This window comes from Amblyomma americanum, chromosome 8 (assembly GCF_052857255.1).
Source record: "Amblyomma americanum isolate KBUSLIRL-KWMA chromosome 8, ASM5285725v1, whole genome shotgun sequence".
Lineage (NCBI taxonomy): Eukaryota > Metazoa > Arthropoda > Arachnida > Ixodida > Ixodidae > Amblyomma > Amblyomma americanum.
This window is the reverse complement of record NC_135504.1, coordinates 147,281,487-147,306,377: the sequence shown is the minus strand read 5'-3', so window position 1 is coordinate 147,306,377 and position 24,891 is coordinate 147,281,487. Positions and strand designations below refer to the sequence as shown.

Sequence of the window (24,891 nt, the reverse complement as noted above, 5' to 3'; positions counted from 1 at the left end):
GAAACTAGCTGTTTTAGACCGAGATGACCTAGATCTGAACACATCGGTTTTACAAGTGTCCATGTAATACGCGTCAAAACTTTTTCTCTTATAACTGCGCTAAAAGCATGTATTCGTGCTTAATACAACGAAACAAGCTGTTTTAGACCGAAACGAGCTATATCTGAACACATCGGTTTTACAAGTCTTCCTCTGATACGCGTCAAATCATTTTCTCTTATAACTGTGCGAAAAGCATGTATTCTTGCTTAATACAACGAAACAAGCTGTTTTAGACCGAAACGAGCTAAATCTGGACACAACGGTTTTAAATGTGTCCATGTGATGCGCGTCAAAACTTTTTTCTCTTATAACTGCGCGAAAAGCATGTATTCGTGCTTAATACAACGAAACAAGCTGTTTTAGACCGAGATGAGCTAAATCTGAACACATCGGTTTTACAAGTCCAATACGCGTCAAAACTTTTTCTTCTATAACTACGCGAAAAGCACGTATTCTTGCTTAAAACAACGAAACAAGCGGTTTTATAACAAAACGAGCTATATCTAAACACATCCGTTTTACAAGTATCCACGTGATACGCGTCAAAACTTTTTCTCTTAAAACTCCGCGAAAAGCATGTATTCGTGCCTAATACAACGACACAAGTTGTTTTAGACCGAAACGAGCTAAATCAGAACACATCGGTTTTACAAGTGTCCCTGTGAAACGCGTCAAAACTTTTTCTCTTATAACTGCGCGAAAAGCATGTATTCTTGCTTAATACAACGAAACAAGCTGTTTTAGAACAAAACGAGCTAGATCTGAACACATCGGTTTTACAAGTGTCCATGTGATAGGCGTCAAAACTTTTCTCTTATAACTGCGCGAAAAGCATGTATTCGTGCTTAATACAACGAAACAAGCTGTTTTAGACCGAGATGAGCTAAATCTGAACACATCTGTTTTACAAGTCCCTCTAATACGCGTCAGAACTTTTTCTCTTATAACTGCGCGAAAAGCATGTATTCTTGCTTAATACAACGAAACTAGCTGTTTTAGACCGAGATGACCTAGATCTGAACACATCGGTTTTACAAGTGTCCATGTAATACGCGTCAAAACTTTTTCTCTTATAACTGCGCTAAAAGCATGTATTCGTGCTTAATACAACGAAACAAGCTGTTTTAGACCGAAACGAGCTATATCTGAACACATCGGTTTTACAAGTCTTCCTCTGATACGCGTCAAATAATTTTCTCTTATAACTGTGCGAAAAGCATGTATTCTTGCTTAATACAACGAAACAAGCTGTTTTAGACCGAAACGAGCTAAATCTGGACACAACGGTTTTAAATGTGTCCATGTGATGCGCGTCAAAACTTTTTTCTCTTATAACTGCGCGAAAAGCATGTATTCGTGCTTAATCCAACGAAACAAGCTGTTTTAGTCCGAAACGAGGTAAATCTGAACACATCGGTTTTACAATTGTCCCTGTGACACGCGTCAAAACTTTTTCTCTTATAACTGCGCGAAAAGCATGTATTCTTGCTTAATACAACGAAACAAGCTGTTTTAGACCGAAACGAGCTATATCTAAACACACCGGTTTTACAAGTATCCACGTGATACGCGTCAAAACTTTTTCTCTTATAACTGCGCGAAAAGCGCGTATTCGTGATTAATACAACGAAACAAGTTGTTTTAGACCGAAACGAGCTAAATCTGAACACATCGGTTTAAATGTGTTCCTCTGATACGCGTCAAAACTTTTTCTCTTATAACTGCGCGAAAAGCATGTATTCGTGCTTAATACAACGAAACAAGCTGTTTTAGACCGAGATGAGCTAAATCTGAACACATCGGTTTTACAAGTGTCCCTCTAATACGCGTCAAAACGTTTTCTTCTATAAATGCGCGAAAAGCATGTATTCGTGCTTAAAACAACGAAACAAGTTGTTGTCACTATCTGTCGAGAACGTGAGTCAGAACCAGAGAGGTGTACGTCTCCAAAAACAAGATTTAATCAAACAATGCACATCAACTGCAAAACTGAATAATACAAAGGTGGTTTACATCACATCGATAAGCATGCACAAATCAGTCAGAGTTTCCACGCGCAGGTGGTGGTAAGAATAACGCCAAATAGTTCTAATTAGAGTCTTTTGAGTCAATGTAGAATAATGAAAACAGTCCAATCGGTACTCAAAGTGGTTGGTGGTGAGGAATGTCGCCAGAGGAGACCTCGCCGGGGCCTCCGGAGCGTAGCCGAAGGAGCGTCTCGACGGTCCGGATCGTTGCCGGGGTTGCGTCGGCCCAGGAGGGCAGCCTCGGTGCGTGTTTCCTACACCGGCGTCAAAGCTCGAGTCCCCTTGTCTCAACTCGGGGCGGCCGCACGGAGGGGACGCCGTTGCATACCGTTCTCCTCTACCCGCGGGTGCGTTGCGCCCATGTATCTTCGCGGCCGTGGATTCACACGCACTTGCGGTCTCCGGAGCTGTGCGCCCACGCCGTCTGCTTTTCCTCCGTCTCCACGTAAACGATTATTGCTTCCGCGCAGACGCGCGCACTTTGCACCGTCTGCTCCGTTCCCTCCCAGTGTCTATGTCGGTTTCGTCCGCTGCGTGCCGTGGTTTCTTTGGCGGTTTGACTTCTTGCCGCTGCGTCTCGCACTCACTCGTGACAAGTACCCCCCCATTTAAGAGTTTTCCCACGAGGAAAACTGCTCACTCGCGTAATATGCACAAACACGGACACACAAAAGTCACAAGAAACCACACTGTTCATACAATATACACACAAAGCATAGCAAAGCACGTACACGCATCGATATTTCTTTTCTGCGGGTACACAAGCATGCCACGCACGCTGAAAGCCAACCCTAGATCAGCCTACTAAGGAAGTCTGCTCCCAAGTTTTCTCTCCCTTTTATGTATTCGACATGAAACTCGTACTCCTGGAGAGTTAAACTCCATCTCATCAATCTTCCGTTCGACCATTTGGTTTTTGTCAGGCACTGTAGGGGCTGGTGATCTGTTTGCACTCTAAAATGCGTTCCATACAGGTACAAATGAAACTTCTTTAGTGCCCACACAAGTGCTAAACACTCCTTTTCTACAGTCGAGTAGTTTTGTTCGCATAAGCTAAGCTTCTTGCTAGCATAAGCCACAGGGTGAAGTATGCCATCTTCCTCCTGCATCAGCACTGCGCCCAGAGCTGTCCCTGATGCGTCTGTGCGTAAAACAAATTGCTTGTTGACATCAGGGGCCAGCAAGACGGGCGGTTGCGCCATGCTTTCTTTCAGTTTGTTGAATGCTTCCTGGTGCCGGTCACTCCAGTTTACTGTATTTGGCGCCCCTTTCTTTGTCGTCTCTACCAGTGGGAGAGCCATGTCTGCATAATGCGGAATGAATTCCCTGTAGAATCCAGTCAACCCCAAAAAGGACTGCACCTGTTTCTTGGTGGTTGGCCTTGGTGCCGCCTGTATTTTTTCTACAATATCGGGCTTCGTCGCTATCCGCCCCATCCCTATCTCGTGTCCGAGAAAGGACACAGATTCAAATCCGACCTCGCACTTTGTGGGCTTCACCGTCAGGTTTGCCTCACGAAGTCTCTCAAACAGGGTTTCGAGTGCCATCAAATGTTCCTCCCAAGTGTCTGTGGCAACCAGAATGTCGTCTATGTAGTGGTGCACCTGGTGAAGACCACCCAGTACCTGTCTCATTAGCTTTGTGAACGTGGCCGCTGCAGTCTTCAGGCCAAATGGCATGAATCGAAACTGAAATAGGCCGTTAGCACATGAAAAGGCTGTTTTTTCTTTGGAACTTTCCTCCATAGGTATCTGCCAATACCCTTTCGCGAGGTCGAACTTCGAGAAATATTTCTTTTGTGCGACGCTCGCAAACACCACATCGATTCTTGGAATGGGCTCGCTGTCAGGGATTAAGACGCTGTTGAGCCGCCTGAAATCGACACATAGTCGATTGGAGCCATCTGTCTTCTTGACGACTATGAGGGGTGAGTTATAGGCGGACTCCGTGCGCTCAATTATGCCCAGTCTAAGCATTTCCTCTACTTCTTTCTCAACTGATTTATGTGCTATCAGTGGCAAAGGGTACTGCCTGACGTGTACGGGCTGCTCGGTGGTCAGGCGCAGCTTGCACGCAATAATCTTCGTCTTTCCGGGCAGGTCTGAGAAAACAGTGCCGTACCGCTCGAGGAGACACTTGAGTTGCGCCGTCTGTTCTGCATCTAGGGTGGGGTTAAGCACCACGTCCTCTGGTCCCATTGTCTTCCTTGAATTGAAAGTGGGCACTTCCCCTGCATCCGACTCCTCACTGATGACCATGCAGGAGATCATCTGGTCGGCATTAGCAGTCCTCTCTTCATATCTCTTGAGCATATTTATGTGGAAGATCTTCTTCTTTCCGCTCACTAGCAGCTCGTAGTCTACTTCATTCTTCTTTCCTGTTACTGGAAATGGACCCTTCCACTGCATAGTGAGCTTGTTCTTGTCACTCGGCAGCAGAATCAAGGCCCTTTCTCCTGGCCTCAGCTGTCGATTCACCGACTTTCGGTTATAAAATTTCTTGTACCTCTCCTTGGAAGCATCAAGGTTGCGGTGTGCAATCTCGCAGGTTTCCTCCAACCTCTCTCTCAGTTCCAGCACGTAAGTGTACGTGGTCTTCTGATCGGTTTCCAATTTGTTATTTGACCAAAGCTCTCGAAGGATGGTAAGTGGTCCTCTGACGGCTCTACCGTACAACATTTCAAACGGCGAAAAGCCCAGACTTGACTGCGGGACTTCGCGATATGCAAATAGCAGTGCTGGGAGGTAACGATCCCAATCAGCGGCCCAAGCAGCACGCCAATATCGGGCCACCGTTGGCATATCATTGGCGAAAATTGGCGCGAATATCGGCCCTTCATTGGCATTTAGGCAAATCGCAACTCTTTCCAAGCATGGCCCAACATTCCCGCCAAGATTGGGCCGATGTTCAGCCAATCTGAATGCCAAGAATGGCCCAAACATCACTGCCAATATAGGGCCCAATATGGCTCCAGTATGGCCGAATAGTGGCTCCAATATGGCCGAATAGTGGCTCCAATATGGCCGAATAGTGGCCCCAATATGGCCGAATAGTGGCCTTTCGGATACCGGCATATCTTGGCTACCTCTAGGCATTTCCATTATTTTCCGAGACCAGTGCAGAATTATCGCATGCATTTAGAGGTCCCGTCCGTGGCTTTCAATACCGTGCGACTTCTAGCTGTATATATATGCAATTGGTTCGAACTCCCATTAAAATTTCAAAACTGCATGCAGTATTTTCATTGCATATGTATTTTGATTTGCAAACAATATTTCATGCACATTTTTTACTTAATGTCCAGCAGCTACCAAATGAATCAAGCAAACAGGAATTTCAGAAAAATGTTTTTTTATTTCTCATGTGCCCGTGGGGCAATAACCCATGTGGCAAGGGTGCTACGTGGGGTGGCTGGGCGTGACGAGGAGGCTGTGGGGGGGGCAGGGGCAGAGCTTGGGTGGAGGGTGGCTGGGCGTGAGGAGGAGGCTGTGGGGGGGGGGGGGGGCAGAGCTTGGGTGGACCCCTGAGGGGGACAGGATGGCCATGCCTGGAGGGGTTGCAGGGCAGGAGGCTGAGGGCGCGCCTGGGCAGGGTGCTGACCCAGCACAGGGGTTAGCAGGTGGCGCTTGAGCGTGAGACTCAGGAGGCTCTAAAGTTTGGGCATAGCGCCTCTTTCGGCCGCCCCCTCGGTCGCACGCACCGGGCAGCCACCTGCCAATAAAACCCTGTGCTGCCAGGATGTCGACACCCTGCCTCTCGCAGATGGCATCTGTGCAAGGTGAGTGTGCATTAAGACCAAGAAATGCAACTTTTAAAACGATACACTTCCTGCAAGCATATGGAAATCCAAGTTCATGATTTGACACAGAAAAACCACACGTTACTGACACGCAAGGTATCCCAACAAACAACACAAGTACTGTACAGTAGTGAAATGCAAAAAAAATGAGCTATCATGAAGGCACTGCAGTCAACGTCAAAGTGGCCATTGCAGGGAAGTTCATGACAACGGATTACAATATGACAAATGGAAATGATTGGTTTGATTGAGGGCATCTGCTGCTTCTTTATGGAGTTTTATGACTAAGACCCCCAAACTAATCACATAAACACAGCAACAGAATATTCATCAGCTGTTATAAAAAATTACAGTAAGATACAGCAAGAAAATAGCTTGGAAAAACTTGTACATGTTTAAAAGCAGGAATCTCAATATTTCTAAATTAAAAGCTACAGCAATTCAAAATCAGGTATACCTGTTGCCACCCTGCACAGCTTTGTGCCAACGAATGGCCGTTTTCCTTTCCTCCCCCGCAGGCTGAATAGTCTCTGCACAGCCACCCCCATCACAGCACCCATGACATTCGCCGCCACCTCCTTTAAATTGTTTCCGCCTAGGCGGAGAAGCTGCTTCTTCTGAAAAGAAAAATTTGCAGTTGCCCAACGGTTATTTCACATGAAAAATCACATTCTATAACCACTTAACTTGTAGAACGCAATAGCAAAGACAACGGTGTGACTTCGAAAGTAATCGTAGTATACCTGCTACAACACAGCAGCAATTATAGTGTTTTTTTTACACCTCATGTGAAACACTTCTTACATTTTGACCACCGTAACAGCATCAAGAAGTTCAATATTAAATTGTTTAGCACTCGTAAGGGAATACTCCACGGTGATTCATGTCTTATGCATCACTACAGGGAAAATATGCAACTAAAATTAGCATCTATGGTTCTTGAAACTGTCCTGGTTGGAGTGGAGTACTGCACTTCAATTAATGAAAGGCATAAAAAGCAATAGCCAGGCAAAAGACTGATCAAAGCTGTCTCCTTAATTGGAAAACAACGAATAATGTAAAAAATTAGCTCCGAAACAGCACTCCCAGTCAATCGTCTCAAACCAATAATTAAAATAATTTGTGTGCCACCTTAACTCAGCCAAACTTTGTGAACAAAATACATACCAAAAAATAGACTTAACATTACACTACACTAGCTTCATGAGGCTCAATACTTTGATGGAATGTGCCACAAATAGTATAGTAGAGCATAACATAGTGCTGTGATTAAATAAATCAAGACAGCCTTAAAATATCTCTTGAAAGCATTGTTAGCAGCACAGATACAGTACTCTGTAATTCAAACTTCAAGGTAACAGAGATTTTCGTCTGAATCATCAGAGTTGCACCCTCATATATCCAAGCAGGTAAACCTTGCCTTAGTACCCCATCAGTATCAGTGAATAACTTGCTCATGTGGCCAAGAATGTGCTATATGTCAATGACAGCATATAATTACTAATCAAAATGTTAATTACTCTTGTTAATTCTCGCCCTGTTTCCTTCGCACCTTTTCCATCAGCTGAAATTGTGCTATATACCCCGATACAGCTGTGCTGTCCGTGTTAATTTCTTTCCTTTGTACCATCTTGTGTGCTTTGTTGCAGAGGTCATGAACCCTATAGTTGATGCTTTTAAACGAATATGCCATGTGAACTAAAAGCACTGAACTAGTAGGAAGCTAATGACAACAGGCCTGACCTACCACTAGCTGCCGTGAAAGCGGCAATGGGGATTAATTGCATAGTGCCTGCAGTCCGCTTATAGCCAAGGATCTTGATAAGGAGCACACGGCTGCGCTTGGGAGCTTATAAAGTGCATTAAATAGGGTCTATTTTGAAGAAACGTTCAATCCGATTTTAGAAGGAACAGAAACAATGCATTCCTTTCGAATGTAGAAGAAGCAAAAACAATTAAGGCACTTATTTCGAATAAAAAAGAAACAAATGTTAATTCTGTACGAGAGTTTGGATTTTTCACTGTAATACAGGAATTAGACTTAGTATAAAGTAATCTATGCAACTGTCATGGTCGGTATAAGTGGGCGCGACTGTTTCCGGAATTTTCAGTTGTAATAAAACAGACTATTAACAATGTCACAGTAACCCTACTATGTGCGGACTTTTCAAAATTCATCCATTCCCACTATATTAGCTGAAAACTTATACAAGAACAGCATGATTATGGCTTAGGCATGGCAAGCATCTACTTCTGGGGCTCAGATTTTTCAATAAATATCTCAACTATATACATTAAGCACCCAACAGACTACTGTAATAAAACATTGAATGAAAAATTAAATTACCAGGGCAGCTGCTACTCTGTCATCTCTGACAGCAGCTTCTGCCGCCTCAAAATCTTCAATACTGAAGGCTGGCAGCTGAGGGCACAGTGGCGGGAGGGAGCTCACAGGAGGAGACGGCGACCGTGTCCTCGGCTCTTGCCGAGCTTGCTCCAGCCGGCTCACTCTCTGCAGGATTTCCCGCTGCTGCTGCCGTATTTCTAGCAGCAGCCGCAGCACCTTGAGCATTGTCGCTGAAACGAGCAAGGTTTCCAGTGAGGGCAGGCTTTCACAGCAGATGTATATATTTACACCTCAAGGACGCAATATGAGCAATATACTGCATTTACACGCTTGCAAGTCGACCTATTGTTTTCAAATTTGAAAATCCGAAATGCGGGTGTTGGCTTGCAATCGAAAATCAGAGCATGGCACCATAAATAAAGGGGAGACAAACTAGCATCAGGGATGATGCGGTAAATGAAATTTTATGTTTGCTCCACAGCTCTGCCCAGAATTTTCTGCATGGTTCTTGAGAACGATTTTTCGTTTTCCTTTCTACTTTTAGCTGTATGCTCAGCACTCTTGGGAGTGTTGATAGTTGATGAAAGGGGCACTGTTCCAATTGCAGTGGAACTGCCACTCAGAACAGCAACGCTTGCAGGGAGTGCCGGTACCTGATGAAAACCTAAAAACAGCGCCATAAAGACAGACTAGAAGATGGGCGAGCGCTGTTTTTGGTTCTTCACTGATGCACCAGCTCACTCTGTTGTTGGTTCTTCTGCAGCTGACAAAAGAGCTGATGCCACGCACACAGTTTCTCTGTGGCTGTTTGATGCATGTAATGTCTCCTGGCTACATATTTTACCAGTTTGTAATGCGGTGCTTCATCAATTGTGCTCAGGGCCAAGTAATGGCGCGTTCACACTTGGTGGACATTCGGCAGAGAGAACGAGCGGAATCCGCTGCCGCGGCAGAGATTGCGCCGAAATACCAAGCGGTAAGCCTGATCGGTCCAGGACCGAATTCTGCCACCGGAAAAAAATCCGCCGAATCCCGTCAGCCAATAGGAAGGAGAGTACGAAGTTCGGCAACAAACATGGCGACGCCCTTCGGTGCGGGACGCCTCGTTTGGGACTGAATTCGTCGCTGTTACTGCCTGTTTGAGCGCGTTCAATGCCCATAAAAGCGCCAGCGCTCTTTCGCTTTGTCTCATCTCACCCATAAAAAAAGTGTGAGTGATAAATGTGTTCTTTTTTTATTTTAGGTGACGATCCTTTCCTTTTTTAGAAAGGCTTGAGAGTAACCACCAGATGGCGCCACTAGGCTAATCTTATGTATTTAAAAGCGACAATGCTAGAAATGGCGTAACGTCTGGCAAAATAGCTGCATTTAGCGTAAGTAAGCGTGCATACAGTTATTGTACGTAGACAGCATGGATTAACCTCTTGCCATATCTGTGTACGCCTTGAGCAGACGACACACAGACGATGAGCGCAGACGAGGTGGTTGGGAAGTGTGAACGATGCAGCTTTTTCGGTGGCAGAGGATTTCACTTGCTCTCTCCGCCGAGTGTCCAAGAGTGAATGCCCCTTAAGCATTCGGTGCTTCTTCACGAATATGTTCAAGATGGCTGTCATCCTTCAGAGAACAACTGCGCACCTGGCCGCAAGTTTGACATATCAGGACGGGTAATGCAAATGTGGTGGATGCCTCGAGGGAACATATTTGTGGCTGTTCTACACGATGTCATAATGAGGTTGTTTGTGAAGTGCGAGATTCTGCAGGATGATGAACTGCTGTGGAAGATTTCACTGGACGTCAGAACAATTAACACCCTGTGGGACTGCAGCATCGATGATGGTAATGTAAACCAACACTGGGCGTCAACATGCTCTGCATTAAGCTACTAAATTGCCATTGATTCCACCACAAGGCACAGCTGCTCTATCCCTTGCAGATCTATATATCAAAAATGCACCATGCACTGACAATGCCTTAGTTAAAAATAGCTGCTCTGAATACTGTTCCTTCTATGTACCACCAGTTTTCTATTCAGCTTGGTTGCCATTTTGATTGCCGTCACATCATGGCAAGGATGGAAACAGCCATAAGTGTATTCTTCCATTGTGACAACAGCTGCCAGTGGTAGTGAGAAAGCACAGCAGGCTGGGCACATAAAAAATATATGCACAAAAACTAGAGAAACTGTATAGAGTACAGTGACCACTTTGCAGTCCTGAGCCACAATCTGTAATGTTTGTTTTATTTCTATTGGTCCGTCTTTAAAAGGTTGTGGCTTTCTAGTGGCATAGGCCAAGGGAAACAACAATAACAGAACCAAAACCACAATCCAGAACCAAAAAAAGAAATTAAAGGAAACAAACTGCTACTCGCCGGGAAAACACACTGCAACTAGTAAGTAGGAATGAGATAGAGCTGTGGAAGTGTCAAGTAGCAAATTTTATCACCGCTTAGGTTCAGTACTTCTATTAAGAATTACTTGCAGCAGGCATATTTATACAAACAGTGGTCATTTTCAAAGCACACGTTTTGAAATATCCACCAACTAGGTCTCCTTTAAGGCAAAACAGAACTTCTACCAAGGCCTGTTTAGGCTCATACTTCAAAAAAATAGATTCTCATCCTATCCTCTCACTGCATTCTCGTCTTTTCAGGCTCTTCATATACAAGTAAAGAAAGCGAAAAGCCTTACGATCGCTAGTTGCTTCCTCCACATCCTCAAGGTCACCTGCAGTGGAGGCCGAACCAGCCGGGCAGCCCGCAGTGCAATTTGCACCAGCTGGTGTGGCCGCCTCCATTGAGTGGCTGCTAAGCAGGGCTGAAGTTGGACACGAACATGAAGCATTAGTGTTGATGCAGGAAGAACGGAAAAATTACTCAGTATAACACAGGTAATGCTACACAGATAATGCCAAAATGCTACATCAGCACTTCTGCTGAAAGGATACATATATATACACCGTAACTGCCTCGTACAGAATTAGCATTAAGCATTTATGAGCTCCCATTCATTAAGACCATGCTTGTTCAGGGTGTCATCTCATTCTACCAGATTTAGTAATTTAAACTGCTCCTTTATTCTGGCGGACCCTCAAAAACACAAAAAGCCTTAACGAAGCTGTATGCTGCCCCAGCTGGTATCATGCTGCAAATTTGAAAGCACAAGAACAACTTGAATGAGAGAACCGCAGAGTTGAGTTGTATGCTACAGGTGGGATTAGCCTTGCTTATTCTGCTGGCAATTGATTACATTCTGATGAATTACAATTTTAAAATTCTCTCCTGCCTTTGGCAGTTACATTGTGCAAGTCAATGCTGACTATGACTTCACAGGTGGGCTGTTAATGAAAAATGTTTATAAACCCAGTTGTGAGCAGCGTTTGTCCCATCCAGTCCTCTTGTCCCTGTCTTCTGTGCACTTTTAAATTTTCAGTACAAAAACTATATTCTACCTTCCATCCTTTGCTTGAAAACAATGAAATGCTAAACTTCATGACTCAATTTTTACAGTACCTCACTACAATTGCTCTTCTCGGCAAACCTATCGTTGCAATGTTTTTTTAGGTGCCTTTTAAAATTGCCAGTCTCGCCAATGTAGACACTGTCACATTCGGAACACGGGACGCCGTAAACAACGCCCGGGTACATTTTTCTCAGAAAGAACGTCTGACATCAATCACCGCATGCTTCGGTCTTCTGAGGGTACAGCGCATGCCTACACAGGTGTGACTGGTGATTTTAAAGGCACCAAAAAGAACATTGTAACAACGATAAAAACCAAGAAGTGATCTCTAAAGCTACCACCTAACACTGTATCAACTGGCCATGACATCGTCTAAGGATAGGGCACACGTGTTGACAACTGAAAGAATCTGTTCCGTTGCCTTCACCTCAAATTGTTCTTCAGCCCTTGAAAATAACTTCTCCCTCTTGAAAGGTTTTCAAGGACTCGCATGGACTCTGTGGTAAAGGGGTTTTTGCTATGCAGGAAAGCAGACTTAATGCAGTTTTGCAACAGGGTCTTAATTGAGCTCAAATTCATGAGTCACCCATATGCATTTTTTGCGATCAATAAAAAGCGGGCACGGCTAGAGGGTGGGTGTCCCCCCTTTCTCCTATGTGATATTACCATAAATTCACTAAGCCATAACTGAAACAATGCAAATCTAAAGGCTAAACACAGATAAAGGCTTACAGGGTGGTGATATCAGCCGGGGTGGCGATGGCAGCTGGGGTGGTGGCGACGGGAGCCGGGGTGGTGGCGATGGCAGCCGGGGTGGTGGCGATGGCAGCCGGGGTGGTGGCAATGGCAGCCGGACGTCAGGCCCATCCGGACCTTCATTGCCTAAAACAGAAAAATGCGTGCATATTTTGAATATGCATTAATTTTACTAATGTTTAAAAATTTAGGATTTTCCACTTACCAGAAATTGCAGAGCTTTCCACTGCAGAGCTCATCTCATATTTCTTAGCTTTTTTCTCTGCATTCTTGTATGATCCTGCAAAAGGTTAGAGATCAAACACCCAACTCAAGTGCAGTCCACACTAAAATTGCTGCTTCACATGAAAATAAGGCAAACATTTAATGCAACAATTCCTGGATATTACTTTTAATGCAATAATTCCTGGCTATTGCAAACACAAACACTTTACAGTAGGCATCTTGAAGCAGCCTGTGGGCTATGAAAGGAAATGTAGGGAAGGGATGTAGATTATCATGTGACCTTGGTGGCCAAGCACACAGCCTCTGTGGTAGCATCAGTGGCCTTTGCTGCATATGTGGTTTATTTCCTGCTAGGCTGGAAGGTGGTAAACGATAATGCAACTATATTGAATTATGAAACCAGCCAGGCACCAAAATTCTAGAATACAGACCTTATAAGTTTTTCCTGTGATTAGCTTCTAGCTTGCGCTGAAAGAACTTTTAACAACGGACTACTTTGTCGTGGAGGCATTCTGTGCAGTGGCCCTGAATGTGGGCAGTTTCACTGCGGTACCGTCGATGCCAAGAGGCACTGCTTATACAGGGTGGCCAGTTTTTCTAGCACAATAGCCCCACCATCCTTCAACAAATCTGTAGTTACCGCGTCCTACGCAGCTGCTTTCCCCTTTTTCATAGCTTCTAAAGCTTTCTTAACCTCGGTCTTCGTTACTGGCAGAACGTTTGATTGCTCTTCTCTACTGCCAATCTCATTGTCCTCACTACTCTGAATAATGTATAGGTCAGTATAGAACTGCTCTGCTACTTTGACAAACTTGTCCATATTAGTAATGACATTGCCCCCTTAATTGTCCCTAAGCGCCTATATATCTGATCTCTGCCTACGCCTAATCTTCTTGTCACTGCTTCCAGGCTGCCACAGTTCTTTAAGAATGCTCGATTTTCTCCATATTATACTTCCTTATGTCGTATACTTTACGCCTGTTGATCAGCTTTGATAGCTCTGCCAGTTCTATCTTGTCTGTTGGGTTGGAGGCTTTCACACTTTCTCATGTCTTAATCAAATCTTTCATCTGCTTGGATAGTTTACTGGTAAAGAACTTCTTCCCTGCACTCCTCCCCCTGAACTACTTCTTCACTGCACTCGGTAATATTTCTGAAATTTTATTGTTCACTGCGTCTACACTGAGGTTGTCTTCCTCGGTTAAAGCTGAATATGTGTTCTGTAGCGAAATCCTGAATTATTCTACCTCCCCTCTTACCGCTAATTTGTTGATGGACTTCTTTACTAGTCTTTTCCGTTCCCTCTTCAAGTCCAGACTAATTTGAGACCTTACCAATCTGTGGTCACTGCATCACACCTTTCTGATTACTTCCACATGCTGCACAATGCCAGGGTTAGAACACAGTTTGAAGTCAATTTTATTTTTAGTCTCCTCGTTAGGGCTTTTTGATGTCCACTTTCGGCTCTTCCGTTTTCTGAAGAAAGTATTCATGATTCTCAAGTTATTGCGTTCAGCGAACTCAATACCTACCTTCTGCTATTCCTAGTGCCAATGCCATATTCATCTACTGCCTGGTCTCCAGCCTGCTTTTTGCCAACATTGGCACTGAAGCCTCCCATTAGTACAGAATACTGCATTTTTACTTTCCCCATTGCCAATTCTACATTTCACAGAAGCTTTCCACTGCCTGGTCATTATGACTACATGCAGGCGATTAGGCCTGTGGGAAGACAGCTAGCCGTTCTCATGTGGGCTCTGCAAGAAACAGGCAAGCGTTGGCAAGGCTGACATATTCAGTTGATCTACTTAAATTAGGGCATGAGGCAGGCACTTGTGTGTGTTGAAAGCTCCCGCAACGCACACTGGTGACACACTAAGCTATCTGTGTATAAAAGACAAAATCTGTGTTAATTTTTTGTAAGGCTTTTAATGACTGATCACCAACCACGTGCAGTAATTTTGGTTTCAAAGCTGCCCCTGTCTTGTGCGCCCAATGCTTTTGCTTACTTAAAACTAACAGGTACATGCGCATGCATCGACTGACACCACAGCTTGTTGGTGCGCACTTTCAAATGATGCGGTAGACATCAGTGTATACACAGATCACTGCGTATTATTCGCCTAAAACCGCTAAATAATTTATACAGTTGACTCCCGATATTTTTAAGCCGCTTAATTGGAATTTCCAGTTAATTAGAAGTGAAGCATATTTTGGTCCCGTCAGTTTAGCATATAACCCTACAGAAGAAATCACTCGATAATTGAACATTATTATATAGACTGGGTTCCTGATAACTGCACTGTCATGGTGCAGCAAATGTTGCAATGCAGAGAGACATCCTCCTGTTTGTATGATTTCTCTGTGCTGCTTGCTGGCAGCAGAAAAATTTCATAATGATATCAGCAGCTCTTCTATCTCATTACTTTCAAGCAATTCGTGGAACAGTGTTACAAATATATATTGTCACAGCAAAAGTGATGCAAGAAAGTACCAGTGGAGCCTTCAAGTGACAAAGCAAACCACCCGATTCTGTACACCTATCTTTCTTCGACTAGTTCACAGTGCCACTGCAATGTGGAGTCAAATTTCATGCACATTAGCAAAACATTGTAGTAGATAAGCTTGTTAGCATGAAATCCATTTGCAACAAAGGTCGATGACTGCCATAAAAATGGAACGGCTAAAACAGACATTTTGGGGTTTCCTTCGTTACAGCAAGGTTCAACTGAATATTCTTAAACATCAGCAATTATTCGCCAATTATAAGGCTCTGATTTCCAAATTCAAGAGCGCACACTGCCGCTCTTGAAGGCCTTCGAAATCACCACCAAGTTTTGTGCTGCTTCACTGTCTCAATACATTATACATGGCCCGCATGTCGCATTCAGTGCCCATCGGTTGCCAGGCGGCCATGCTGTGCTGAACCACTGCCAGACTGCCTCTAGCTTACCGCTGCCTCTGTTTGCTCACACAGAGTTGATTCCCGTCCATCCGCAGCTTCACTATGGTTTTGTGCATTATCCTCAGTGGCTCCAATCATAGCGACAGGTACAGGCACAAGAAGAAGCAGACTAACATGAACTTAGCACAAGAACTCCAAGATCCCAGAGCACAAAGAGCTGCAGGTTGTGGCTGGCTCGGACTAAGCAAGACAATTTGGACCCCAAGAGTCTCAATTTACAAGAGTACAGAGTGCACTTTGTGACAGATAAGAGGTTTGGGTCGTGAACTTAATGTCTGCAAAGCTATGGTGAGCAAGGACTACACCCTGAAGAAGTGAATGTTTTTGTTTCGAGTGAAGCCATCTGACTTGTTTGACAACCCAAACACAGACTGGGCCCTGCGTCACTGCATATACCTTGGCTACAGCACTAGGCAAAGTGGTTCATCACCACGGCCACAGCCAGCAACAACGGCAGAAAGGACAGCATGCTGAGGCCGAGCTTTAGGTATCGTAGACTCGTTGCAGACAGGATCCTCGACCAGCAGCTCGTGAAATATTTTTGTACCTCCAATGATTTGAGGTTTCCATTCTTTCTAATGTCACAAAGCTGGAAGAGTAAACTAGATAGTTCACGATCCCTGTGGGTCACTTCAGACCACATCATCATCTATCATTGCATCGTAACCCGGCCACACTATGTATGCATGCATATTGTCGCACATTTCCACCTTTTTTGTGCAGCGCACATGCACCGATCCAGCAAGTTCAAAGTAATAGCCTGCATTGAATAGCCAATTCCCCTGTGGAGGCAGCATGACGCCTGAAAGGATAAGGAAATAATCCAAAGCATCTAAGGAGCAGTCAGGCCACGCAAGGCGGACGGTCTGGGATCGAGTGGTTTGGCGGCATGGCCGCCAGCGCTTGATAGGAGCAGAAGTCACGTCACGAGCAAGCCATATATTGACTCAATTGCTGCTGCAGCTAACTGTGCAGCAACTAGTGTTCATCTCCTGAGTCGTAGACAATTGGTTTGAAAGTCATTGAAATGCCCATGTGATAGAGATATCTTTTCAATCACGAGCGATAAACTTGGACAAGAACAAAGCACAGTCAGTCCTAAATGTTTTCAAACCTGTAGAGTCCAGTGACCTGGAAAACTGGATATCACCATAAAACAAGGCATTGCAGTGTTTGAGATCACATGCGAATTTGGACTGGCAATCGCTTTTGATGCAGATGAAGCAATGATATCAGCTCATAAATGCATGTGTGCATCATTCATTAGCCTCCGAGTTTTGAAAAGATTAGTCACTTGACAGGCTAGCAAAAGGCGCCCGTGTGCTGTGAAGTGTTGGCGCACGTTAAAGCCGGTTAAAAAATCCGGGACCCTCCAATACAGCGCCCGTCACAGCCCATGCGTCGCTTCGGGATGCTAGACACCACAATTCACAATTGCACACATAGCGTTATCCAGGCAATAAAACCACTTACTGCATGTTGTGACGACAGCGACTGGGCAGCGGAACCACTCGCACCCTGGGGCGGATGGGTCCGCCTCCTCTCGAGCGAGGCGGATTACCTCCGCGGCTCGCCTTTTCGGCCAGTGGCAATGCTGCCAGTCGTGGGACAGCCACCCGACAGGGACGACAGCCAAGCTGTCGTCCTCCATCGGGAACTTCACTACCGCAAACGGTTTTGGTGGCATGCTGCAAGGAGTAAAGCGATGCAAACAAAGATTAGTGCGTAAACTGATTTTTCACAAGCTCGCTCGCCCTATTCTCATGTTCCTCTCGCACGAAGGTCTCGCGACACATCTCAGAAGCAATACAACGCAGCGTTAAGAAAATAAGTGCATGAAAAAGGCATACAATTGAAGGTGCACATGTCGGTCCGAACCCATGTGGCAAGCTAGCCTCCCACATGACTATAAAATAGTACAATTAAAGAACAGGGCAACAAATGACGCCTCTCCCCTTATTGCTACTCATGACAGTAGGCTCATGAGGAAACAAAAGAAGCTACTAACAAAAAAGCGTAAATACTTACGCAAGTGGCGGGCTTGAAGATCACGGGAAAACACGATGTATACACAGCGACGACCGAACAAAGAAAGAGATGGCATCCGTCGGAGCGGTCGGACGGGCAGCAAGGGTTGCCAGATAGCTCCAAGCACAGGTAGCCAAGCTGGCCTCCGTAGTAGCTCAAATAAAGCCAAAAAACTTTGTTTTTGCATGGAAAACTCCTTAGCCATATTAAACTATTTTTGGCAAGTATATCTACATAATACTATTAGAAGTAGCGCAAGGCTTGCCTGCAAGCGAGTTCATGATTAAGCAAATGTGGTGTTTATCATAAACGTCGTGTTTTATTTTTTTCTCAAAGCATAGCAGTATCGGGAAAATAACAACACGCAAAAAACATCGCACAATAAACTCACTCAGTAATGATATGCATTCAGCAATGCATATAGGTACAGCTCACGACATTTTCACTAAACACAATAAAATAAATACACTACAATAAATTCCAAGACAAACTCTAGTACAGAGGTTGCGGCTAGACAAGATATAGCACAATAGACGGAAGTAGTCTAGAGAGGGATCTCAGGCATCGTGACCTGATTCGAAGGGGAAAAGTTTGGCCCATACATGGTCAGTGACCTTCAAATTCATCAGTATCATGCCTGACCATGGAGACGAACTTTCGTCGAGCCCTAGCATATATGTGTTCCCATTGATGTCTGAGCTGGCATTATCTTTGTTGTCCCTACCGTCATCAAACGCAGCCACCGAACAAATGTTCAGCCAGGTCTCGTTCACTATAAAACCTACCTGCGAAATAGAATGTAGATCTATAACAAGACTTTGCAAGCGCTCCTCCATGTACGTGAAGTTTGGTATGGCCGGGAATGGAGGCTGCTAGGATTTTAAACCGGCCAAGAATTTTTGTCCCGTCTCAGCCCTAAGACTTAGCTGAGCATTTGTTTGACGGCTGCGTTTGATGACGGCAGTGACAACAAAGAGAGTGCCAGCTCAGACATCAATGGGAAAGTCCGTCTGGAGGCATGATATACTGATGAATTTGAAAGTCACTGACCATGTCCAGGTTACGATAGACGTTTCTGAACCCATACGTACGGCTCATCATCTCGACATTCGCGGTCATGTGACCTTCAACTTCATCAGCGGGAACGTCTATCGGCTTTCCAACATTTTTTGCATTTATCACGCAGAACCGGGTATTGTCTGACAGATCGTCAACTTTCGTTTGAGCACGCGATTGTCAGATTCGATTGCATAAATTGACTTTGTTGCTACGAAATCACCGAATGGACAATAGACAAAACCGATGGAGTTCGGGTCGGCGCCGGTCACTCAGAAGCTTTAGGTTCGCAGTAATGCCTCTTCAGCTCACATTTAATGCAGGAAAAAAAAGAAGAAACGCTGCGGCACCTATCCAGCAGGAAACGTTTGTCAGAGATGCTGATCAGGGGAAGATATTTCGGGGCTGTCTAGAAAAAACCCTACCGCATGCCCTGAAATGTAACATATGTGCTGCTCCCATTCGGTGTTGTCGTTCTGCGTAGCTGCACGCAACTCAGCGTTTTCGCAAAAGAATTGGCGTAGTTACCGTATGGTAGAGCTAAAGCTCGCCGGACAGGGGCCGGGGTCTTCCACCGAAGCCCTTGTTCATTCGCTCAAATTAATTTCACCGATTACAAATCCAACAAAAGGCAAATTTTGATCATCGGTGTATATTTCCATATGTATTCTTTCTGCGTAGCAGCGTTCTCTACTTTTCAATGCACCGATTAAAGCGGCCTTCCAGTATAGCCAATTTATTCACAATTAATCGCAAGGCAGGTGCTATGCTGAGCCAACTTGACGCACACAAGCCGTTAGGTGTATGCGGGAAGATAAGATGTCTAGCACGGCCGCCATCACCTCGGACTATATTACGAATAATCACCGGCGTCACATGAGGCCGGCGTACGTTTCTCCGTACTCATGCTGCCGTTTTGGAGTACCTGTGCTTCATTTGAAAGCCTGACGTAAAGGATTCTAGTACATTATATGAAAAGCAGTCAATGTGGGGGTAGCCCACGCACTTTAGGACCACGCTAGAACCACGCATTTTGTGCCTTGAGTTTTGTGTAAAGGCTGTTGGGCTGATGCCCCGTCTGTCCCGAGGCCCACACAATATTTCACGACAAGTTTTCTACCAGCTATCAGCGCTTAAATAGAGAAAATAGCCTCGATCTGCATCGATCACTGGCACAAAGCCGAGAAAGGCTGTAAACAAATCACAAAAAAATATAAATTACAGACAGTGACTACATTTGCTCCGGCAACTACAGTAGAGTGTAGCTCTCACTGGAGTGGATGGATGAGCGAGTCAAGGAGGCTATATGACCTGAACAGTTATTAGCGAGTGGTGGTAAATATGGAGGTGCGGCACGACCGTATTTTAGACGCATTCTACTAAGACGTGCCGCTGCGGCCACTTATTTTCTCCGTGAATTAAAAATAAAAACAACTCAACTATTTTTTTTATTTACTAAAGATAGTGACCTAATATAATACCGAATAATTCGCAACCGGAGGTCTTTTTTATGCACAGTGTTAACGCCTTTTTGTGATGTTTGTGTTTTTGTGCGCTGCGAGTATCTTCATTGTTAGGCCTCTTTTCGTTTTTAACTGTAGCTCTGAGCGGTTAGGTTTGTTGATTGTTCGTCACTCTGATCTTTAGCGCTCCGTCATGAGCATGGAGACGGAGGTCATGAGCAAGTGGCGGAGGTACCGTATCATCGAAAAAGAGTACAGGGAACTTTTAGGAGAGCTCGGTATCCGACGGCCACCGTCTACGCATCTGAAATCCTCCGGAAGCAAGAGAACGGGCGGCGAAGCGGCCTTGGACGTCGTCAGCGCCCCTCCACTCCCGCTACCGTCCGGAGCAAGCAAACGGCCGAATAGCGAAGCCTACGCAAGCGGCGCTTGCGCTAGTGGCAGCGGACGAGCTACTTCGTCGCTACCTGCAGACCCGTCGATGCCATCTGTTCAGAGCGAGCTCAACGAGCAGGCTTATGTGTCCGAGAGTTGCGCTGAAAGCCTTTCTAGCGAGCATACCGCTACCTCGTGCGACTCAAGCGATGAGACCTCGTCCACGAACAGCCTTACTGCTGAGAACGTGGAAATGGGCCAGCCTCGTGAGGAGTCTCCTGAGCTTTGTTATCGCCATCTCTCGACAGCGCAGGAGTTAGCTAGCATAGCTAGCAAGCACAATTTGACGCACGCCTGCATCAACGATTTGCTGGACTTCTGCCGTCGGCGTGGGATTGTAGAGCTCCCGAAAGATGCAAGGACCATCATGCAGACGGAGCGGAAAGCTAATTTAGAACACGGCGACTCGTTTGTGCATTTTGGCCTTGCTGAGGGAATTCAGCATGCTGTTGGCCAAGGACCAGCGCCTGAGAATGTCGAGCTGCACGCAAATATTGATGGGCTGCCTCTGCATAGGAGTAGCCAGACTGCACTCTGGCCAATTCTGTGCAGAGTAATTAACATCAAGAAATCTGAACCATTTATGGTCAGTGCGTACTGCGGTGCAGGGAAACCTCCGTGCCTCCAGGAATACCTCAGGCCTTTCATTGATGAAGTGCGCAACCTTAGTTGCAACGGACTGATGGTGAAAGGGGTGCACGTCAATGTGTGCTTAAAAGCCGTGATCTGTGACGCTCCAGCAAGGAGTTTCGTGAAGGCAATCACTGGCCACACAGGCTATCATGCCTGTGAACGTTGCAGCCAAAAAGGGCACTATCTGGAAAACAGGATGACTTTCCCTGACCTGCATGCACCACAGCGAACAGACTCCTCTTTTCGTTCGCAAGAGGATCGGCGCCATCACACTGGTGTTTCACCATTTACATCTCTGAACGTAGATATGGTGAAATGCTTTCCTACAGAGTATATGCATTTAGTCTGTTTGGGGGTTATGCGGCGGCTCCTTAGGAATTGGATATGCAAGGGGCACGCTGCCAGGCTGAGCCGGGCTGACAGGAGTGCACTCAACGACAAGCTGCGAGAAGCAGCAACTGCATTTCCAAAGTACTTTCAGAGGAAACCAAGGGGCACCGAAGAACTCGACAGATGGAAGGCCACAGAGTTCAGGACTTTTTTACTATACCTGGGGCCTGTTCTCCTGAAATCCATCCTGCCTGATGAGCTTTATAAGCATTTTTTATATTTGCATGTATCTGTTAGGGTACTTGCCTCTCCTCAGCATCACAGAGACCTCAACCAGTTTGCTCACGACCTGCTGCGGTACTTTGTGCAAGAATTTGGCAGACTGTACGGACAAAAACAACTCGTGTACAATGTGCACACCCTTGCACACTTGGCAGAGCAATGCCTGGAGCATGGCACTGTCGATGAGTTCAGTGCATTTCCATTTGAAAGTTACCTAGGAAAGGTAAAGAAGAGACTGCGGACGACAAATAAGCCTCTGGCGCAACTCAGCCGACGAATGTCAGAGGTGAGGGCGTGCACACCGCTCTCTACAGGACAAGTGGGTGGTGACGTGAAAGTCGGTGACTGCTTTCTGGTGGATAACTGCGCTGTAGTCATTGTTGATCTCCTGGGGGGCAATGCCAAAGCTGGCATCTTGCCAAATGGCAGAGAGTTTTTTAGAGTCCCAATTGACTCTTCAAGGATGGACGTGCGTCGCTACAGTGCTCTTGGTCAAGAAACCAAAATCTGGCCCATTTCGTACATCAAGAATAAAGTTCGATGTATAAAGCTTCAGTACAAGAGGGGGCATGTCGTTTTCCCTTTGCTTCACCTTCAGTGAGGCTTTACATTTCTGTGGTGCCTGAAGGATTATGTGCCTCTATTAAGATAGCTGCAGATTGCAGCATCTTGCTTGAAGTGTTAATTGGTGCTGAAGACAGCAACTTCTACATCACCATCCTTTGCATGGTTTGGATTTGGTTGTATGGGGCTTAACATCCCATAGCGACTCAGGCTATGACAGACGCCATAGTTGAGGGGTCCAGAAATTTCGACCGCCATGCAGTTCTTTAACATGCACTGACATCGCACTGTACAAAGGCCTCTATAGTATTCAATGCTCATCAAAATGTGACTGCTGCAGCCCGGATGGAATCTGAATCTCTCAAGTCGGCAGCCAAGCACCATAACCACTGAGCCACCGTTGCATACTAGATCTGCATTGAAGCACTTGGAATTTCATCTTTTGGGGAACATCAACTTTGAAGCTATAATGGCCCTCTTCAGGGCCACCCAAATTTACTGGCAGGATCGTTGCTGCGCCTCCAGAAACTCCAGAACCCTCTTGTTCCCGTGAGCGCCTGCCTGTTTAATGAGTAGTAACAGTCAATCAGCATTATATAATCGTGTCATTCATGCTCCTGTTATTACCCCTATTTATGTAACCCCCCCCCCTCACACAATACTCCATGCTTGGAGCCTGTGAGGCAACGTGAATAAATAAATAATAAATAAATAAATAAAAAAGTATACTCTCAACTTGTTAGTATATAACAGACTGCAGAGTAGTGGGCAAAGAAAGATATTGAGAATGCAAGGCTGAATTAACACGCATTTATGTTAAATGTTAGGTAAGACTAGTGCATGCAGCTTAACTGCTTGTAAGTGATGCATTACTGACATGATTACAAAAAAGATAATATGGAAATTTAACTTGACAAACCTAGAGTTCAAACATCATAGGAGAGAAGGGATGCTCACTCACCTCTGGAAGTCACTTCATGGCACGGAAAGTTGTTGCATCGAATAATAAGTTTGAAATGACCTGCTTCTAAGCAGTGCACCACTTCTTAGTGTCCACCAGCAAAAACGGATTTCTGTCACTATGTAGTGAAGTGGCATCTGCTGTGATAAGCGCCCTTAATTGTTTGTGTCCCCTGCAGCTCTTTTCTCATGCCACCTAATTTCGGGCTGCTAAGATGAGCCTATAAAACTGCACACTTAACTTTCGTAAATGCAGTTTCACCCATGTTGTAAATATGCTGAGGATGAAGTGCATCAACACTTGGTACGAGCCACACCAGAAAGTAGATCTGTTTCTAGGAAGGAGCTCCCTTCAAACACTTGTTTCAATGCAGTCTTTGAATTACGTCACTTAATTAGCACGAGACACATCATATTTTCAGCACTTTAATTTAACATGACTATATATTGCTTTAAAAAGAAATTGAATAATCTAGCTGTGTAACCATATATATGTCTGCTCATGACATGAGGCTTGGGCTATTTATACTGAATAAAAGTACCATACAGCATCAGGTTTGTAGCAAAAAATTCGAAGCTGCTGCTACTTTAAGGGATGCCAAGGACAAATCTGATGGATTACTGCTGTCTGAAAACAAAAAAGATACTTACACATCATAACGCTTTAAAAGGGAAGTTGCAAAAATTTAGATACATTTGCTGTCATCATTAGAGATTTTTGCAAGAAAAGTGTAGTTAAAAAAGACGGGTTCTTTCACTGGATCTGTGGTGATGCGCCATTCAATTATAAATGGTAGTTAGCAGTTTTTTTTGCTATTGTTATGAATTGAGAGAGGACAAAAATTTAAAATTATGATTTTATCTGCAAGAACTAACAACACAGAAAGCAAGAGCCTTGGAATCGATTATAAGAAAGCAATAGGTTGAAGTCATATCCTCCATGCCCCTTTAAAGCTGGTGCTTCTGCCGTACGTGTTGTTTTCATTTCGCCAAAAGGAGGCACACAGAGGTGCCATATTCTTCTTTGTCCTTAATGACTGAACTGGATCCACCGTTTGTGGGCATAAAAGGGGCCAAGTGTGTTTCCAGTCCAGCCCTTTACATGCATTTTATGCAGTGGTAAACTGGCTGCATGGTGGCTGGTCGACAATTAATGGTTTGTTAGTTGTCAAACTCCTGGCAATAGTCTTATAAGCCTGAGAATAATTTCCATTTACACTTATAGCTTGATTAGAGTTGAAGTCTAGGCAAGTTGGTAGACAATCACACTTCTTCGAAACATGAAAAAAAAACTTGCACATAAAGCCTACTCACAGTTAACTGGTTATTGCAACGAGAAACTTGGTGAAGAAGGAACCGAGTATGTGAAACACTTGGCTTTGCAGCCAAGCATTACAAAAAAAGATAAATACATAAGAATAGAAGAAAAGTTACTTTGATCTCACTCGCTTAATGCATGAGCAGTCAAGGAATTTCTGAATCTGAGAGTGCAGTGGGAATTAAGGGGCTTTTGTGC

At 44.9% G+C, this 24,891-nt stretch overlaps 2 protein-coding genes across 2 annotated transcripts; one reads left to right on the top strand and one right to left on the bottom strand.

The window, feature by feature from the left end:
- Positions 1 to 5,433: 5,433 nt before the first annotated feature.
- On the bottom strand, positions 5,434 to 17,790 carry LOC144102097 (uncharacterized). Its single transcript, XM_077635379.1, has 8 exons — positions 17,653 to 17,790; positions 17,098 to 17,312; positions 12,640 to 12,714; positions 12,411 to 12,560; positions 10,908 to 11,033; positions 8,216 to 8,445; positions 6,326 to 6,485; positions 5,434 to 5,838 (listed from the first exon to the last, which is right to left on the bottom strand). The coding sequence occupies exons 2-8, from the start codon at positions 17,309 to 17,311 to the stop codon at positions 5,468 to 5,470; spliced, it is 1,326 nt and encodes a 441-aa protein (XP_077491505.1). The 5' UTR covers position 17,312; positions 17,653 to 17,790; the 3' UTR covers positions 5,434 to 5,467.
- Positions 17,791 to 20,271: 2,481 nt separating this feature from the next.
- Positions 20,272 to 24,573, top strand: LOC144102096 (uncharacterized). Its single transcript, XM_077635378.1, has one exon. The coding sequence runs from the start codon at positions 20,365 to 20,367 to the stop codon at positions 22,450 to 22,452; it is 2,088 nt and encodes a 695-aa protein (XP_077491504.1). The 5' UTR covers positions 20,272 to 20,364; the 3' UTR covers positions 22,453 to 24,573.
- The last annotated feature ends 318 nt before the right edge of the window (positions 24,574 to 24,891 follow it).

What these genes read in the sequence shown, in the direction of transcription:
- LOC144102097 (XM_077635379.1), bottom strand. Translation starts at nt 17,311, where the DNA reads ATGCCACCAAAACCGTTTGCGGTAGTGAAGTTCCCGATGGAGGACGAC. An exon ending in CGCTGTCGTCACAACATGCA is followed by an intron (nt 12,715 to 17,097) that starts GTAAGTGGTTTT and finishes AACCTTTTGCAG; the next exon opens with GATCATACAAGAATGCAGAG. An exon ending in CCGGCTGATATCACCACCCT is followed by an intron (nt 11,034 to 12,410) that starts GTAAGCCTTTAT and finishes GTCCAACTTCAG; the next exon opens with CCCTGCTTAGCAGCCACTCA.
- LOC144102096 (XM_077635378.1), top strand. Translation starts at nt 20,365, where the DNA reads ATGAGCATGGAGACGGAGGTCATGAGCAAGTGGCGGAGGTACCGTATC.